Genomic DNA, 20811 nt, shown 5'->3' on the forward strand with positions numbered 1-20811 from the left:
CTCTTAGTGATCCTATTCAGGACTTTCCCAATCTAAGTTTCTTAGGTGAGACACCAGAATCTACTAAGGAGTCAACAAGGTTGAAGGCCTTGGTGTCAGTTTTTAAGCGTTTTAATGTAGTGTGCAATATAGTACATTCTAGTTAATTAACAAACGTTAGCCAGAGAAGTATCTCAACACACAAAGGCTACAGTCCTAAACAAAAACCCTACTAAAATCACTACCATTCCATGAAGCTCAACAGGACTTGGGAGCCTCTATACCCATGGCAATATACCAAGCCCAGGCTTGTAATGGAGTGTACACTTGACAGGAAGCAGTGGCCAATCTTGGCTCTCTGACCAGTGCAGCTATGCGACATACGTTTTTAGATGTAGGCTTAAGATCACACAGAATGTGTGAATCAGCTCAAGCAATGATCTGATACTTCAGATCATACTTAAGCCCGGCAGGCACAGACCAATTGCTTGCAAAACCTCCCAGCTATTCACAGTCACATTGTCTGTCTTTCCCAGATATGCCCAAGATTCTCAAGTTATAAAAAGAACAGCACACAGCCTGAATATTCACCTTCTGTTCCACTGACAAACACTATTCTGCTGAGTAACTACCAGCTCTTGTTTCTGAAGAGCTCTACACCCTTACAGCTGAGTCTGTGTGAGAGAAAGTAAGTCTCACTTTGCTCAATAAGACCAGCTTCCAAATAAGTGTGCGTAAGACTGTAGCTAAGGCTTCAAGTAACTGGCTTTTCCTCAGTATCCTTGTAAGTGCAGAGTAAAAGTCAAATGGTAGGAAGAGGTCTACAGTGCCTGTGGACTACATGACCAAATGTTTGGAAGTATACTCCTATACTGGAATAAAGATGCTATTTAGCTGCAAACTACTATGTTTTAATTGTTATAGCAACCAGTAGATGAGCATTTCTAAATGCAAAGTTTGATTTAAAATCATTTCACCTTGGTATACATAAAATATACAGAGCCTGAAAGCCAAAAGGCACAAAACCCTTGGCATAAGTCAGCTGTGTACATAGATCCTGGATTGTCATCACAAACACACACACACATTATTGCAGCTTAGTCTTGAACATTGTCTTGAACATTGCAGCTTAGTCTAGAACCCTTGCTAACTTGGCAAAGAGGCACCTTTTAATGTGGTGATTCTCTTTCTTTAGCAGGGGGAGAGTAACTGGCCCTCTCCACCCCCAGCACAGTACCTCCAGTGACTGTTGCTAGTGTCTGTCTTGTGGTTCTGTTAGATTGTGAGCCCTTTGGGAACAGGGATCCATCTTATCTTACCTATTTATTATTTCTCTGTGTAAACTGCCCTGAGCCATTTTTGGAAGGGTGATATAGAAAATAAATAAATAATAAATACATGCTCTTCAATAAAACATCCATAGCCACCTGTGCAGTGATGTTGGTAAATGAATCTCATCCCTAAAGAATAGTTCTTTTCTTTGTACAACTAACTCTGTGCATAGATCAGGAAAGCTATACATTATGCTTCCTCCTAAGATATATCTTATCTTGCTTAGCTAGCTTATAGGCTAGTTCTTAGAGATGAACCGATGAAGAAGAATGTATCTGGAAAGTGTGAAAAGAACGCCCACTAATTCACATGGGATCTAAACCTCTGCAAAAGCTATGAGGAAGTGAACAGCAGTTTCCCATTCATTTCAGAGGGGTTTCAGGAGAACTTCCAGAGGCATGGTGGTACCCCAAACCTGTTGTTTAAGGCAGCTGTGTCTGCTGTGAACAAACTAGTGAAGTTATTTGTTACTTTAAAAGAAATCTCAATCCCCTTTCCCCTGTGGCTGGTTTCTAACAACATAACCATGTTTCAGTCCTAACCAATATGAGTGGTTATAATCTCAGGGTCTTTACTACTATAATCATGCTGGAGAGATCTGGAATGTATAATGTATATATTGTGATATTATGTGTAGAGCATCATTCAGAAGACCTCTGTTCTGGCAATGCGGTGAAAATGTCAAAATCCAGGATAACTCTGGACCTTTCAGCCTGATGAAATTTTAGTGCAAAATAATTTGCACTTGTCTCTTCATTCTCTCAAAGACTGTGTTTGTCTTCTGAGGATACTGCATTTTCCAAGTATCAGATATACTGTATCTTAAAAAGAAAAGAAAGAAGCCTGGGGGAAATGAGATTGCTGTGTGGGATGTGACTCTCACAGCCACCTTTTGACCATTTGTGATGGCTGATGGAGTTGCTGACTCCCTCTTCTCCCCTCTGGACAGGCTATTTTGTGAGCTTTGTTTCTTGTTTGTTTAATGTTCTTGGCATGCATTCTTCCACTATACCTCTGGAACCCTCATCCAGTACTAGTTGAAAAACATGAAGCAAGGTTGATCCCCTTCTCAATTACTTAATCGTTTTAAGATTGCTGTTTGAAGGGGTTACAATTTCAGTGTGTGGGAAGGAGTTGCAAGATGTTTACAAAGTAAAGGGTTTGCTTTTAGACCTGTTGAAATGAACATATAAATTATTATTATTTATTCGATTTCTATACCACCCATCCAAAAATGGCTCAGGGCAGTTTACACAGAGAAATAATAAATAAATAAGATGGATCGCTGTCCCCGAAGGACTCACAATCTAAAAGAACCATAAGACAGACACCAGCAACAGCCACTGGAGGTACTGTGCTAAGGGTGGAAAGGGCCAGTTACTCTCCCCCTGCTAAATAAAAGAGAACCACCACATTAAAAGGTGCTTCTTTCCCAAGTTAGCAGGGGAGATTTTTATAGATATATATTAACGTGTATATATATATATATATATATATATATATATATATATATATATATATACACACACACACACACACACTCTCTCTCTCTCTCTCTCTCTATATATATATATAGTATATACTACACAGTTGTCCCTTCCTTAAAGGTAAAGTTGTGCCATTGAGTCACTGTCGACTCTTGACAACCATAAAGCCATGTGGTTTTCTTTCGTAGAATATAGGAGGGGAGTTACCATTGCATCTCCTGTGCAGTAAGAGATGATGCATTTCAGCATCTCCCTATATCGCTGCTGCCCTAGATGTGTGTTTTCCCATGGTCTTGGAAAACATGCCAGTGGGGATTCAAACCAGCAATCTCTTGCTCCCTAGGCAAGTTACTTGTTATGCAGGGAAAAATGGATTTTAGACTATCATATTGCAACTGGAAAAAAAGAAAAAGAGAAAACCACAGTGTCAACAATCCTGACTAGACAAGGCACTCCCATCTATGTTAACACCAGAATTCATCTAAGTTAATGAGACTGTTGTTGAGTAACACAGGTTAACCCTGTTTCCCCAAGACAGGGACTAGATCGGAGATACAAGGAGTCAAAACAGGGCTCTATGGAGTCCTCCATTATACAGAGAGATTGTCAAGTGTTCTTAAGCATACAAGTCTTGCAATAAGATGCAGATTACTAATGAACACCTACATAAAGATCAAATGGCAAAGAGACAAACAGTATGTCTTGAGTGCCTTAGCAGAAAGGTAATATAGGAACGTCTGTAGTCACTAAGTCAACACACACACTTTTGTAGACAGCAGTCCACTAATTTGATATGCCATATAACTGATGGGAGGGATAACAGCTCAGAGGTAAAGCACCTCTTTTGCATGCAGAAGGCCTCAAGTGCAGACCTTGGTATCTTCAGGTAGAGCTGAGGAAATTCCTTGACTAAAACTCCAGAGAACAGCTGTCAATCACTGTAAAGAATACTGACCTAGATGGACCAATGGCTTGATTGGTAAGAAGTAGTTTCGTAGCTGTTGCTGGGGTTTATCTTTTCTTTTCTTTTTTTTTAAGATTGTGATTTCTTTGGAAACAGGAAGCCATTTTTTATTTATATCTATGTAAACCACTTTGGGAACTTTTGTTGAAAAGAGGTATATGAATATTTGTCATATTTGTATGTTCAGTCCTAATGGACTGAACTGTTTACAAATATGTCTGTCAGTTACTGCTTCAGTTTCAGTGGCAAATACACATTAAATCCAAGTTACAGTGTGTCTGTTTTCAAAGTCAAAATACAAATAGACATAACATAATTTCATATTTTTTCTAGGAAAAAAGTCAGTAATCATCAGTAAATGACGTGTGCTTATTTACTGATAAGGTAAAAGTAGTACACAGTTACACACACACTTGAAATTCAACATGAACTTCTCAGAACCAGAAATAAGCAAATCTCAGAGCTATAGAACATATTCTGCATATTAACACAGCTGCTTTTCGTGAATAGACCAAAACAGAATTTTCATGAAGTAAGACATATGATACCTCTCCCCCACCACATTAACAGAAGGATGCTGGTTTTGGGAAACTACTCAACTATGAAAAGCACAAGCAGTGTATGTATAAACAAAAAAATATACGAAGCCCAACTGAGCTCCATATTCTTCAAAAGCTAGAACAACTCATAATGTGCACTATCCTCCTCAAATACTTCACATCAGCACTGGGAAACAAAAGCCAGTAGTATGCAAGTCGTGTCTAGAACAAGATATGCACTGCACAACACAACCTGATCTCAAGAAACAAAGCCTTCCTTCATCACCCCCACCCCAAAACACACCTTGTGGTTACCGACAATGTGAAGTTTAAGAACACAGGCAAAACATAACCAACACAATTTTAAAATATCAGCATTTTGGTTCCAAACCAAATTATCCATCACTTTTCCTTTCTCCTTTTTTATTTATGGCTTTTTCCAATCTATTTTCTCTTCCTCTCCCCCTGTTAGAGTTAAAGCATAAAGGGAAGGGCTTGTACTTGGCAAAGTAATGAGTAACATCTGTAACCACAGTTGCCCCTTGGGCATCTGAAGATGAATCCCACATTCCTTCCTTTGATGCTATTGAAGACTGTAGCCAGGAAGGGAGAAGGAGGGGGAAAGAGAGAAAGAGGGAGGAACTAAAGAAAGTTTACAGATTCTCTTTCCTCCCTGCTCCCTCCATCTCCTTTCCAGCACAGAGGAGACTGCCTCCTAGAAGTGATTAAGGGATGCAAAACCGCCGCCCCCCATCCCATCCCCCAAGTTTCCAAAAGCCGCCTCTAGGAGCAGAGCTCAGATGTAACATTATTGGCTTGGGGAGCTTTTCCTCAGAGGATTCTGAAGGCGCGTCCAAAACGCCCATTTACACAGACAGATCTTTGTACAATAGCACGCACTGCAGGAATCGCAGATTCCCAGACTTCGAATCCCCAGTCCGTATTTTTGTCTGCCTGTTTGGGGGGCTTTTTTGGACACATAATTTTCTCCCTAGTAATGGGGGGGGGGAGAAATCGAGATCTCTTGAAAGAGTAAAAAGAAAAAAATCCCCTCCAGATCACATCTGCAGGGGCGCCGTCCTTCAAGGGGGTGGCGGGATTTGGGATCCCGACGCTGGAAGGGAAAGGGGACGCATTTTGAATCTCTTCCTCCACCCCTCCGCCCTTTCGCCTGCCAAAAGGCGACCTCCAGCCAAGCCAAGCCGATCCACTCACCTCCTCATAGCACCGCAGACAAAGGCAAAGCGGGCGGGGGGGCGGTGTGGGATCCCCAGACGCGGCTAAAGGAGGAGGAGCAGCAAGAACTTCCCATCCATGGGCTTGCTGCAGCGGCTGCTGTTGCTCTGGCTGAAGCTGCAAGCGGTGCTGGCGGAGGAGGACAAGCCCCTCGCCGGGGTCCCGCGCTCTAATCACTGCGCTGCACCCGGCCGCATCTTCCCAGCGCCCGGCTCCCCTTCCGACGGTGCCTGGGCTGCCCACAGCGGCGCCCTTGGGAGCCGGGAACAGAACTTCCCGCCGAGTCGCGGCAGGGAAAAGTTGGCAGAAGGACCAAGGCGAGCGCGAAGTTCCAAGCAGGCAGCCAAGGCAAGGCAGGCTCCGACGGGGAGAGGAGGAGGAGGAGGAGGGGCTACCCAGGCAGGGATACAGCTGCAGCAAAAGGAGGAAGTGGCTGCTCCCTGCTCTGCCAATGGGCGTCTGGAGCTGTAATTATCCAGGCAGCAGGCACATCATTTCCTCCCGGCGCAAATCCAGGCGCCAGCAGAGCTGCCCCGCCTCGCCCCCTGCAGGGCAAAAGAGGCACCACACCCTGCCCCACCAGCACACAGAGAGCACAGACGCCCACACAGCAGATGTACCAGCCCCACGCGCAGACGCTGCCCACACACACACCTGTCTGGAAGAAACCCCGGCCGGATTTATTTCCCCAGACATGCCTAATTCGCTCTCGCCACACAAGCCACTTACCATGCAAACCACTTAGGACTGTTTTGTTCTCATAACAACAAAATTTACCCCTGCTAAATGAGCAGAGACACCTTTTAAAGTGGTGATTCTCATTTTTACCAGGGGGGCGAGCCGGTGGTCTTATCCAACCCCAGCACAGCATCCCTCCAGCGACGGTTGCTGTTCTGCCTTATATTTCTTTTTAGATTGTGAGCCCTTTGGGGACAGGGGATCACCTTATGTATGTATTATTTCTGTAAACCACTTTGAGAACTTTGGTTGAAGCGCGGTATATAAATATTTGTAGCAGTAGTGATAACAACAATCCTTTTTTAAAAAAATTCATTGCTACTGAAATGGGTGTTGAACTCCATGCCTTGGCACCCTGTCCTTAGGAGAGGGAAAGGGTCATGCCTTCAAGAATTATAGGCAAAGGCTTTGGCTATGCCATAACTTCAGATGATTCCCCATTTCTAAGGAGAGAAGTGTTGGAATTCAAGCCTGCCAGGATACACATTCCTTGGGTCACAAGCCTACTATGTCCCAAACAAAATCTTACAGCAGCTGGATGTGGTTACTCAGTGTAAACATTCTCCCCATGATTGGAGACATTTATTATTATTATTATTATTATTATTATTATTATTAATTCAATTTCTATACCGCCCTTCCAAAAATGGCTCAAGGTGGTTTACACAGAGAAATAATAAATAAATAAGATGGCTCCCTGTCCCCAAATGGCTCACATTCTAAAAAAACACAAGATAGACAACAGCAACAGTTACTGGAGGTACTGTGCTGGGGGTGGAGAGGGCTAGTTACTCTCCCCCTGCTAAATAAAGAGAATCACCATGGTAAAAGGTGCCTCTTTGCCCAGTTAGCTGGGGATTCATATTATACAGCTTACTAAAAATAAGCCCTGGTTTCAAATAGATTCAAAGTAAACCACTTTTTTTAAAAAAATCCCTTACAGTATAATGCTATGCAACTTAAGTCAGAAGTCCCATTGTGTAGTAGGGCTTATTTTCAGGTAAGTGAGCATAGGATTGCAGTCGTAAGATCTTTGTTTAACTATACAAATATATGAGTAAAATGGGCTTGCCGTTTGCAAGCATTCCTCCTGTACCACAAAATGATCATGCACTCTCCCTTCACTCCTTGTTAGTTGATGACCGGAAGAGCTGCTTAGTTTTGAATACATAATAGTGTTGCTGCCAAGAAACCCTAAAAAGACAAATTCTAGGAGATTGAAAAAGATAGAAGAATGAAGATACCTAGTGCAAAAAAATTTTTTTCCAGTTTTTTAAGGGAGTTTCATGAAAATCTGACACAGGAATCCAGTGAACCTAAACAACATAGCTTGTTTGTTTTTTCATCATTCTGGGACAGTCTAGATTTCCTTTCTGTAAACATACCTGAGAAAATTGCCAAAGTTGATTGGAAAACATAATTTTCAATGCTTTTCCAATGGGAGAGCTTTCCTGCATTTTCTGGGATTTGTTTTTTTTTTAATGGGTAGTGTGGGTGGGGTCTGGAACCTACCTGCCAAATGGCATGTTTCTATCTTTCATGGCTTGGTCTGAGACTTCCAAGTCAGTGAGCGAGTGAGTGAGGCCCAAGCAGCTTTGTAAATATAGATATAAATTGGGTCCTGTATTCTAAAATCTAAAATTTAAATCTGGCTAATGTCCTCTGCAAGATGTCTTAAGCTGCATGATTTTGGAAACAAATATTGAATAGTAACTCCAGATCAGTACATCTTAAATGATTTTTCATTTTAAGATTTCTGTTGATTGAAATAAGGGCGAAAAGAACAATTATCATTCTCAGAGAAAACTTGTATGGGAAACTCTAAGACCTATAGTTTGAAAAACAGAGAAAAGGGTGCCACCTTATATTACATGTTCTTTCAAGAACTACCAACTAGGAGAAGCCTAGCGTGGCATCTAATGGATCTAATTAGCATCACAGCATTGAACGGTAAATCTTGTGGTTTGTTCAGTTCAGCTCCCTACCTTAATGCAGATATCCTTTGTCCCCAAATATCTACTTCTTTGGAGGAAGAGGGTGCAGCTAAAGAGTGGTGTACACAATTCTGTGCCTCCCATCTGATGCCATCCAGGTAGCCTGGTGCATTGCTGAGCTGCTGTTGTAATTCAGAAGCCTTTGCATCAAGATCAGTAAAACCACAAACAAGGCATCAGGGGTGTAGCTATAATTGAATGAGTTGGGGAAATGTCCTTGGGCCACAGAGAGAAGGGGGGATTGGTGTGAGGACTCACCTTCAAGAGAGGAGTCCTCTGCAGGAGGGAGGAGGAATAGGAAGCTGTGTCCCTCTCTCCTCCTGACGGCCTGGCTAATGCTAGTGTTGATGTTGTATGGATATATGAGGTGATTGTAATAGATATATATGTCTTTAAATGTCTCTGAACTAGGGGAATGTGTGTTCACAAGTGTGTGTGTGTGACAGAGAAAGTGTGTGGGGAGTGTGTGTGGGGGGGTATTTTTCCCCCATAGGAGCAAGATAAAGGATGTGACAATAATATTTTGTTTTTCACCATGTCCTTACAGTTCTTCTGCTGCAAAGACATGGAGGGGGGCAGGCAAAGAAGTGGGGCAGGGGCCCATCTTCTTGTCCCAGGGCCCACTCCAACCTTGCTACACCCCAGCGCAGCATATATTGATGAATGGCACAATAACACGTGGGTACAACTTTATTAAAAGTAACCATGATAATAATATTTACAGAAGAAGCTTTGTACAGTAGCTGGATGGTACAAGTACTACCCAGCTATATGGGAAATGAGATGGAAAACCGTTTTGCGAATGTTTGTTCGGCACACCTTGTCTGGATCTAGGCTACAGGCTCCTAGCCCAGAAGCTCCCCTGAAGAGCAGCTTAGGGAAGAGACCCAGGGAAACCTAAGCCGCCCAGCTGCAGTTGGCCTCGCCCTCCCCACAAGAGGGATGCCAGCTAAAGGTTGCCCTAACCTCCAGCTAACACCATGGCAACAACAACAAAGCTCCTACCCCAAGCCTACTAGCCTTACTCCTTTGATGTCATCCAGCTACCCCACCAAGCTGTGACAGGAATGAAACCCAAGTCTCAATACTAGTGGATGCTTGGGCGGGCGGGTGGGCAGGTGGCCTGCGGGACCTCATGGAGGATGGACAAGCCCACAGAGGAGGTGGCAGTGGAAATGTAGTCTGCCCTCGTCTGGATCGTGGCCTCATACCCTCCTGCTGCTGGGATCCCCCAGAGTCACTTCCCAGCAGGCTCAGACTGGCCCTCAGGGCAACAGGGCATCCCCTGCGCCCCAACTCCCACCCTTAATTACCCATTCTGCTCAAAACTCGGCGCCCTCCCCACATACATTCCACCGCCCTCTCAGTGCCCCCAGTCCGGCCCTGCTTCCCAGTGGCGGACTCCTGGTGGGAGGTCCGAGAGCTTGTCAAGATCAAAGCCTGCCTCTGTGTTAAGAAGCAGGAGGGAAGAAGGGAGAGCAAGGCAGCCAAAGGGCAAGCGCCTCCCAAGGGAAGGGAGGGATCAGGGTAAGTACCCTTCCCCAAATTCTTTCTGGGGGTGAGGGTCTTCCCTCCCTTCATTTACAGGTTTAAACCCAGATTTCTTTTTTCTGCATCCCATAAGAAAGCGCGGCAGGAAACCCTCAAAGATCCCACTCACCCAAGTACGTTTTACTTGCCCTTTTTACGTAGAGTTGATGGGACCTACTCACTGAGAAAATGATATTTCCTCCCCATCCTAAATATTCCAGATGGGTGGAAAGTGGGACTTCCCCCTCTCTCCAGGTTTTCTTTGGCGGGTGGATGAAATGATTCCTCCCCAAACCCATTGTAGGGTAAAATAATAAAATTTCCCCTTCCCAGTACACTAGCTTATGTTTGCCGATGGACAAGAAGGTGAGCCCTCTATACAGGGTTCATGGGGACAAGGAACTATCCCCCTCCCACCTCAATGTAGAGAACGGATAAAATGGTGCCCCCCCCAGTTCAGACAAATTCATAATGAATGGGTGTATAAATGGCTAGGATAGCTAAATAGAACCTCCATGTTCAGAAGCAGTCTATCCCTGAATTCTGCTTGCTGAGGATGGCAAATAACAGAGGAAGGCTACTGATATAGTCTGGCTGACTGCTGTTGGGAACAAGATGCTAGACTAGATGGATCACATTGGTTTGATTCAGTAAAACCATTCTTACATTCATTTGTATTGTGATTTTGGGAACGGAATCAGTCAGTCTTTCCCCCACATACATTGTGTGGGCACTGGTGGCCCAAGGTGACTGCCAGGAGAAAGGACGGCTGCTGCTTTGAAGGCTAAGATTAACGAATCAGAGGGCAGTCAAGAATCATAGTTGTCCTAATATCACACAGCAAGAAGGAGCCATTGTTGAAAATAAATATGCATGTACTGCCTTTCAAGAAAAAAGTTCTGCAAGCTGTTCAATAGGAACAGTTGTGCTCCCCCTGCTAAATATAAGATATTTAACAGAAAAGAAGCCTTTCAGTTTCCAAGGCTGCATCAATTTAACATCATGAGTAATTTGGCTCCAACACATGAGTAGTACATAGGAACATAGGAAGCTGCCTAATACTGAATCAGACCATAGGTCCATCTAGCTCAGTATTGTCTACACAGACCTGCAGCGACTTCTCTAAGGTTGCAGGCAGGAATATCCCTCAGCCCTATCTTGGAGATGCCAGGGAGGGAACTTGGAATCTAGATGCTCTTCCCAGAGTGGATGGATGCTCTTCCATCCCCTAAGGCAGGGATCCTCAACGTTGGGCCCCCAGATGTTCTTGGACTTCAACTCCCATAATCCCCAGCCAAAGGCCACTGGGCCTGGGGATTATGGGAGTTGAAGTCCAAGAACATCTGGGGGCCCAACGTTGAGGATCCCTGCCCTAAGGGGAATATCTTAAGGTGGTCACACATGTAGTCTCCCATTCATTAGGAGTGTGCACAGAACCAGTCCGGGGCCATGTAAGAGGCCTACAGACCGGTTCGGAATTGGGCCGGGCCGGCGGGGGGGGGAGTGTGGCTTTAAGGGGGGGTAGTTCTTACCCCTCCCACCGCTTTTCCCCCTCCGGCACTGCACTTTAGTGCAAAGTTTTTAGGGCAGCAGAGTTCCTCCCTGCCACCCCTACCCCCATTGTTGTCTGGAATAAGGAGAAGTTGCCGCCACGCATGCACCTGTTGTGGCACGCGCGCTGCACACATCACACGTGTGCGGCATCACACAGGCGCCACACACGTCACACGGGCACATGCGTGGCGGCAACTTCTCCTTATTCCAGACAACGATGGGGGCAGGGAGGAACTCTGCCACCCCAAAAGCTTTGCACCAAAGTGCAGCGCCAGAGGGGTGAAAGCGGCGGGAGGGGTAAGTACTACCCCCCACACCCTTAAAGCCACAATCCCCCCCCCCACCGGACCGCACCTCCGTGGTTCCGTGCACATCCCTACAATTCATATGCAACCAGGATGGACCAGGAGCAGAGCCAGCCAAGCGGCGACCTGCGTCCAGCCCCGCTCGGCAGCCCCAATATGCCTTTGCGCATTACGTCACCCCCTCCCATGCCCGGGCCACCGAGAGCCCGGACGAACTCTTTGCCGGTTATTTCAGGCAGCTCCGACTGCCCAATTGTCATGGCTCAGACTTCTGACTCAGAAGAGTCAGAGCAGGAACAGGACGATTCGCCTGCTAGTGAAGGCTCAGAGGCACAGCAACATGAGTTGGCAGGGAGACCAGACTCTGGAGCTGAGGATTTGCAACAACTGCCAGACAGGATTTCTGGTGGGGAGGAGCCTGGGATTTCACCTGTCTTGAGAAGACAGCTCAAGAGGGAGGCTCAGTGGAAGTCATGCAGGCACAGGAGATCATTGGAGAGGAAGCCGAAGTGCTGACTCAGGGAAGCCTGATTGGCTGCTTGTTCTCTTGAGCCATATATATTTGGCAGTCTCTCAATTGCTCAGGTGCTGTTTGCAACTTTCGCTGGTCCGCAGACAGTGTGCAATTGAATTCCAAAACTTTGTCCGAGTTCCAGTTTGCCTTGTTTATGCTTTCCTGCTTTGTTCTGTTAATTCCTTACTTCTGTTGTCCTTTGCTATTTTCATTCCTTGCTCTGTGTTTTCTGTTCACTTATTACTCAGTTATTGTTAGAGTGGGGTACCTAGTTCCGTTCAGGGGACTTAATTCATTTACTGTTTTTTAATTTGTGAGCCTTTTATTTTTCACTCGTGCAGTTCCGCTGCTGCTTTCTGTTAACTCACTGGGGTGTGCTGAAGGGGGTTGTAAATCCTGTTGTGTTAGCCAAGCTAACAGATTTATGTCACCAATAGAATGTATTTCCCTTCCTCTCCCTCTCTGGAGGGAGAGAACGGGGAAGACGTCCTATTAGGCAGCGGCCCTGCCTGAAATGAAGAGCTGAGAGCTCATTCGGGCTCTCAGCAGCCCAGGCCACACCTCCTCACACATGACAAGGCACATGACAAGGGGGCGTGACCTGGGCTGCCGAGAGCCGGAACGGGCTCTCTCAGCTCTTCATTTCAGGCAGGGTCGGCGGCCTAACAGGACATCTTCCCTTTTCTCTTCCTCCAGAGAGGGAGAGGAAGGGAAATACGTTCTATTGGGCAGTCGGAGCTGCCTGAAATAACCTGCAAAGAGTTCACCCGGGCTCTTGGAGGCCTGGGCGTGGGAGGGGGAAGTTCGCTCTGGGCTCCTATGGAGCCTGAGCCACAGCCTTTCCCCATTGGTGGCCTGGGTTCTTTGAACCCTTTCGCCCAATGGTGGCTCAGCCCCTGTGATGGACCCTACATAACTAAGGAGACAAGTCATGCTTGCTACCACAAGACCAGCTCTCCTCCCAGACCAGCTCTCCTCTCCTCTTATATATCCCTCTTGCTGAACTGCCATGGAATCATTGAAGTAGTCTTGTTTTGCTATAATATTTGAATATTTTTAAAATATTTCAATACCACCCAAAACTTGCATCTCTGGGTGGTTTACAATGAAAAATATGCTGCTAAAATGTTTTCTGTCTTTTGTACTTCACGTTTTAGCCAGCACTCTTATTGTGCTATGAAACAGTTATGTTGACATTTTTAACAGTCAGCTAATGTTGGAGCTATGAGTTATAAACTAGTTTACAACAAAACAAAACATATGCACAGTGAGCAAACTTTTCTTCAGAAGGCAGAGGTGAGCTGTATTTCTATTTAAGTCTAAACTTTCATCTTAACAACACATGCAGAGTTGATACAAATCAAGCCCACCCACCCTGACCCCATTATCTGCCAGACAGCACCCCCAAAGCTTTAATATGGCACTGGTCCTAGTCACATATTTCTCATTTATCATCTCCTTGTGCCCATTCCCATTGAAATAAGCTGGATATAAATTGAGGAGATTGAAGTGCTTCCGATGAATTACATTGTGGATCAAAGGGCAGTACCCCCAGATAGATTACAAATAGAGATCCATCCTTGATTCATTCTGTAATACATTAGGTGTTGGGTGAATTATGGTTCTGTGGAAAAGGAACAGGACGATATTAAAAGTTGCCCTACATAATATAGGCCTTCATTGAGATACTACTCCTTCCCATTTCAGCCCTGGTGGTTTGCAGGGAATGGGAAGCAAATTGGAAAAGCAAACAGGAGAAGGGGCAGGGGAGAACAGAACTTCTTTAATCTACAGAGAACTTTTCTGCTGATGCTTCTTCTGCATTTTTGTAACTCTTGTTCTGATCTAACTGCATTTCTTATGTATTTGTGAAAAACCAGCTGTTCAAAAAAAAATTGCTACTTGAATCTTTCATCCAAGGAGATATTTTAGCTCTAACAAGGCTCTCTTTTTTTTTGCAGTTATCAAGAGTGGGTTACATAATTTATGAACTGCTTTTTAGAAGGGCTCTTATATTAGTCTGCTGAGTTGATGCTTAAGCATGGTTTGAAGACGAGTCCTCTATAGATGAATTTTGTGATGTGCGTGTCCCAGGATTATAAACCATTCAGAGTTTAAAATGAATTTTAAGTGGTCATCTTTTTCTCAGCAGCAACACATCATGGAATTTTGAGCCTTAATGTTAAAGTGATGCAAAAATTACAGCTTTGAGATCCCTCAGCTCTTTGAAGTTAATCCACTTTACAGGGCTTAATCAACTCCTTTTGTCTGCCAAGAGAGTGTTGCTGCTGCATTTTGCATTACAAAAGATAAGATAATGGACTTGCAGATGACCAAGAAATACTGTGTTTGCAATCCTCATTGCTCTGAAGGTTTGAAAACTCAGGAAAACTGTCCATTATCTAGTGGCACTCTTACCCCTGGACTTTGGGGCTGAAGTTCAGGGCCTCCACACCATCCCCCCCCCCCGCAAATCCTCTTTAGTCTGTCCTGGGTGGTGTTGTCACCACTGACCTGAACTGCGCTGGGCGGCCAAGTGTGATCATGACCTGTGCCGGGTGCTTTAGAGACAGAGCAGGGAGTGGGGAAATAAATATGTGGGATGGGAATATTTTAAGTTGTGTGTTGAAATGTTTCTGCTAATGCAGATTTGCATAAATATACCTGTTTCATATTCTTACATTCCTGTGAGTTCAGTTGCTGCTTGTGCCATCAATAAGCCACATGGTGTTAAAAGTACTGCATATGCCACGGTTTGTGTGTGTCTATAGGGGATGATACTTAACTTGTGGGCGGGGCGGGGCTCCAGCAAGGGCAGTGGGGCTCCAAAGGCCTTTAGGTCCAGGCTCCAAAATTATCTAGGTGCACCTCTACCCATATCTGGCTATTTTGCCTTGTCCTGGTTTGCATTGTATGGATCATTTGTCTTTGGGCCCTTTGGTTAGAATGAAACAACATTCATCACTTATTTTTATTTTGTTTTTTCTCAGAAAAAACAACAAAGTATTCCACTCTTACAGCACAATCCTATGCACACTTACCTGGGGGCAAACCACCCTGAACGCAGTGGGACTGACTTCTGAATAAACATGCATAGGATTGCACTTTGCATGTTAAAGATGGGGACACTGAAATAAGGGGAAATATCTGTTTCACGCACAGGGTATATGGTAGAAGACTTGGAGGCAGTCTTCTGGACAACATTGATGGTATTCTCAAACTTCTGTTTTTAGGATTAAAGCAAACAGTCTGTAATAAGTATACAAGAGTGAGCAATCACAACTGTTAGAAAGGAAGACGCAGAGAGGTAGTTAGTATGAACAGATAGGTTTGAAACAGATCTCATAAAAACTGGAAATGTAGGGTGAGGCCTAGTAGCAATTTTTTATTGCTGTCTAGACAAGTCTAGCCTATGGAGACAGACTGAGCACTTGCAAAGGGGTGGGGTGGGGGGCCTGGAGCTATTCCAGATTTGAGATTTGGGCACTTCAAACTTACACAAAACGTGGATTCAGCCACCACCAGAAACGTTACAAGTCTCACAATAAAAAACCCTGCTCACAAACATTTTTATCTAGATTTTCACACCCCACCTTTTGGCTCTCATAAGGACCCTGATCAATTAAAACCTCAAAATAAAAATACAGAAACCACTTCAAGAATTGCTTTGTTGAAAAGCAATACATACATACTCTTGATGGTAGTAATGATAACACTTATTAAGTAATAATAAGACTTGTTCCCTGGACTAGATCTAACAGACATAAGTTACAGAAGGGTAGATTTTGATCGAACATTAGAAGAAAAATTTTAATGGCAAGAGCAGTTTGACAATGGAACCAGTTACCTGGGGAGTGTGGTCTCTCCCTCCCTGGATGTCTTCAAGCAGAAGATAGGCAACCTTCTGTTGGGGATGCGCTCAGTCTGGATTTACTGAATTGAACAAGGGGGGTTGTCCTATTGAGCAGGGTTGTCCCTAGCAGCTCTATGATTCTATGATGCACCCAGTCAGAAATTCAACAGGTGCAGCTTCAGTCACTTGCTAGAGATGCATCTCATGAATTTCTGCATCATGCATCTCTACAAGGCACAGTGCATTCTAGGGATGTGCACAGAATGGGATTTGCAGGTTGTTCCAAAAGTACGAGCTCAGAACATTTCAAGCATTACGTGGCCATTTTGGAGGCCTGTTTTTCCTTTCCTGACTGGTTTTGGCAGTGGCTTCTAATTGGCTTGTGATCTCCTTGCTTCTTGGTTGGCTTGATTTGTATGATAACAAGCCAACCAAGAAGCAAGGAGATTGCAAGCCAATTAGAAGCCAATGCCAAAACCAATCAGTAAGGGAAAAACAAGCCTCCAAAATGGCACTCAGAACACTCAAAACATTCTGACTCAGGATGGGGTCATTCTGTTCCCAGCTCAAAACAGCCCCACTCAAAACACTTGAAATGGCCCCACTTGAAACAATGCAGAATGTTTCGAGCTCAAAATGTTCTGCACATCCCTAGCGCATTCCCCAAATACCACCTATGATAGTAAATAGCCTGGCAGAAATTAAACAGGTGAAGATAAAAGGGGGTGAGAACCCACATATACTGCAGGAAGGGTGGAATAAATGTGTATGAAATAAATAAATAAATAGTATTTAACTTTAAATCATTTTGGATGATCTCCCCTCTGCAGCCCCCTCTTCCTGAGGGTTGTGAGACCCACAGGAACATTAATATGGAGGTTAGCTGTTATTTCCTCTAGTGTACATTAAGCTGACATTCTGCATAAACATTCCTGTTTGCTACAAGGAAAGGAAAACCTCACGACTGGCTACTCCATATGCTTGTGGAAGACAGGCCCTTATTTTGCCTAAGTTGTAACCAGACTTCATCTGAAGATAGTCATAGTTCCAGGCTCCAGCCCACTCAAAACACACATCCCATTTTGCTTTGTTCCACAAGTTACTTTATTTGATCCTGCAATATTAACATTCATGTTGAACAGCCAAATTTAATTTGTCGAATAAATCATTTTAAAACATTTTAATGATGTTCAGTCTGGCACCGCAGCTTTTTAACGTGCCAGCTTTCAGCCTGTAAGAACTGAGTCACCGTTTGTGCCGCTGAATAAGAGACTCCGGATAAAAATGCTGTCAGCAGAAGGGTTACTGCTACCGGTAGCACAGCTATAATACGAAGGAACCGTTCTTTAGAACCAACTTGAAAGACATCCTGCTTGAGGCACACTTTTCTGCCCAGGGAGCAGGTTCTACACTTTTGCTCTACTTTGTCAGCAGTTTGCAAGGTAATGTTGGTAGGATTTATTTTCAGAAAATATCCCACATCAGTAACATGCCAGCAAACAACACAACCAAACTCAATTTTAAAAGAGAGAAAAAGAAATGTACTTGTCCTCATCTTGTTTGTTCCTGTATATATGCTGCACATCCCACAGTGCCAACTGAACATGGATTGTTTTTCAGTCTCTGATCCTTTTGGCTTAGTTCTGCCCATTCCTCCTCCAGCTTGGCGAAGGCAAATACTTTCCTTGGCGATCACTTCTGTCATCTGGCATTTGAACATGCACTTGATCGTTCTCACTGGTGACTTCTATAACAGCAAAGTCATTTAGGCACCAAGGTTTCTTTTAAAACACAATATTAATGCCCCACTGGCAAGAACAGCTGAACACTTCACAAATTAATTGCCATATTCACTTCAGATCCATGCCAACAAAAAAGAGCATCGAAATGAGTCATATAGTGAAGAGTGAATACTGTATTAATTTCCTAATATTGCTCACAATCCACCAAGTACTCCTGTGGGGCAGCATCTGTTCAGTGCATTGGAGGCTCTGCTGGGCTTCTGTATGGTTAATGAGAAATGGAAGTTTTACATCAAGTATGCTTGGGAAAACTGCAGCTCTAGTCTTTTGTTAGTACATCACCATTTTCAGAGAGAATCTAAACCAAAAACATTGATGGACAACAAATGGATACTTGGGGATGTGAAAAAAAATATGAGAATATACGAGAATAAAATCTGATCAGAAATGACCCAGATTAAATTATGACAATACAATTCACCAACCACAGAAGAATTTGTATTTTACCAGTGGTAGCTTTGCTTTGAATGTGGTTTAGATACCACTAGAAACTCCATTAAGAATGGCAGATATCCCAGGGAGAGTGAGTTGGACTCAGGCTTACTCTACAAATATAGCAGAATAAGGTGGGGAAATCCTGAGGTGGGAAGATGGTGAGTGAAAAGTATCACTTCACAACTGTATGTGGGGGAATCACAATGTTCTGAAAAATAATGATAATAATAATAATCCTGAAAGCAGAATACTAGCACAGCAGGGAGAAGGCAGGACTTGTACATGTTTCCTTGATGTGCCAGTTCTTTATTTGCAGGGAGATTTTTTAAAATTGGAGAATAGTCAGAAATGGCACCTCTCCACACCTATATTTAATTACATACTTTTATATCCCACTCTTTCTCCAAGGAGCCCAGAACAATGTACATGATTATGTTTATCCTCACAACTACCCTGTGAAGTAGGTTAGGCTGAAAGAGAAGTGGCTGACCCAGAGTCACCAAGTGAGTTTCATGGCTGAACAGGGAACTGAACTCAGGTCTCCCTGGTCCCCAACACTCTAACCACGATACCACACTGACGGGTGGATACAGTCCATTCCTGAAATCTTATGGTACAGTCCCATTCTCCCACTTCAAGATTCTACCACTTCATTTTGCTGCATATAGAGATTAGGCCAGTGGCACTCTTATCCTAGGACTTCGGGGCTGAAGTCCAGGGCCTTCACGCTCCCTAGGGGCCTCCAAATCCTCTTTAGTCTGTACTGAGTGGTGTGGTCACTGCTGGCCTGCACTGCGCCAGGTGGCCAAGTGTGATGATGACCTGCGCCGGGAATATGCTTAACCTACCGGGGGGGGGGGCTCCAGCAAGGGGGAGCCTCCAAAGGCCTTTAGGTCCAGGCTCCAAAATTTCCTCAGTGCACCATTGGATTAGGCAAATGTCAGGCTCAAACTGCACTTGACAGCAGTAGATCTCATTCATTCATTCATTCATTCATTCATTCATTCCATATAAAGCTGGGGATCAAATGTTTACAGCAAAAGGAGTACCTGGGTAAGGGGAGCTGAGCCCTCCCCATCCCTGATGAATCTTCTTCACATCCATAGCTTCTCCTGCTAGGTGATATTCTCTCAATCAACCTCACTTTAAATACAAGACTACAGCTAGTCCAGAGGAAGAATGACATCAGGAGACACACTACCAAGAAATGATACACTGATGTGAGGAAGATTAAACATCCCACCTGTGTGCCTCTTAAAATGAGGCTCTGCTCCTGCTTTATACATGATTGGGCAGAACTGGGTTTGAACAAATAGGTACACTGCCTTTATGTGGAGTCTCAGTGTGTACACTTCAGAATACCATATTTACCTGAATCTAAAATTAGTTTATTCCAAGTTCTTTGATACTGGAAATCGGGGGAGCATCTTAAATTCAGAGATCTCTTCCTTAACCTGTAATTTTTAGAAGGGTCCTCTTAAATCCAGAGTTGTCTTCTATTCAGGTAAATACGGTAACTACTTTAACTTTCTGCACATAAATAGTAGTGTAGTGCATTCTTGTCAAATGCAGATGAGCTCAAGGCAGCTAAAACAGGTTTTTGCCTGGTACAGTGAAGTAATTCACTCTGAAATCAAAAGGGAGAGCTTCAGAGGGGATCCACTCACCCTTACGGTAACTACTATTTTTAGAAAGCTTTAAGAGTGCACTGTAATAATTTCACTAAAATGAGGGGAAGTCAGGGGGGCTTATGGATCCATTAATTTTTTTAATGTTTTATTGTTTTTATTGATTGATATATTTTTATTATATTAACCAGCTTAAGACATGTTTTGATAAGGTGATATGTAATTCCTCATATTCAGTAATCCAAGCAGGAAAGCACAAGCTAGCTAGAGTCAAGGGCAGAGAAAGAGGCAAGTGTAAACACAGCTGTGGGTTCCTATTCAGTCTTGCCCTCATTCTGCTTCATAATCAGACTGTCAGGTTTAGTAGGATTTTCACACATGAGCTTCAGGTCTCCCCAACCCCTGCCCTTCCAATTGGTTTGAAATGCAAATGTAAAACTCTTGCATTGGTAAATAATAGTGCAAGAGAGACTCAAAGGCCATTCAAACCTTTAATGTGTGAATGCCAAAACTCTAGTTCTAAATATAAATGAACGGGGGTGCAGTTCAGGGGAATAAAGTGTATTAAGAACACAAGAACATAAGAACAGCCCTGCTGGATCAGTCCCAAGGCCCATCTAGTCCAGCATCCTGTTTCACACAGTGGCCCACCAGATGCCGCTGGAAGCCACAGGCAGGAGTTGAGCGCATGCCCTCTCTCCTGCTGTTACTCCCCTGCAACTGGTACTCAGAGGCATCCTGTCTTTGAAGCTGGAGGGGGCCTATAGCGCTCCAACTAGTAGCTATTGATAGAGCTCTTCTCCATGAAGTTATCCAAACCCCTCTTAAAGCCATCCAGGTTGTTGGCTGTCACCACATCTTATGGCAGAGAATTCCACAAGTTGATTATGCACTGTGTGAAAAAGTACCTCCGTTTGTTGG

General features: G+C 44.1%; 1 protein-coding gene across 5 annotated transcripts in view; it reads right to left on the bottom strand.

Annotated features, from left to right (window-relative positions):
* The window catches only part of ACVR1 (activin A receptor type 1), a 248157-nt gene that overhangs the window by 97602 nt on the left and 129744 nt on the right, over nt 1-20811 (bottom strand). Inside the window, exon 1 of one of the 5 annotated variants that reach the window (XM_053259700.1) lies at nt 5517-6033. The exons of 2 other annotated variants lie outside the window; for them this stretch is intronic. In XM_053259700.1, the coding sequence (XP_053115675.1) occupies nt 5517-5524 (8 nt within the window). In that variant the 5' untranslated portion in view covers nt 5525-6033. Of the gene's footprint in view, nt 1-5516; nt 6034-20811 lie in introns of those variants that run through there. 2 more of the 5 variants (XM_053259710.1, XM_053259721.1) reach the window with 2 other exon arrangements.

This window comes from Hemicordylus capensis, chromosome 1 (assembly GCF_027244095.1).
Source record: "Hemicordylus capensis ecotype Gifberg chromosome 1, rHemCap1.1.pri, whole genome shotgun sequence".
In the NCBI taxonomy this organism is placed as follows: Eukaryota; Metazoa; Chordata; class Lepidosauria; order Squamata; family Cordylidae; genus Hemicordylus; species Hemicordylus capensis.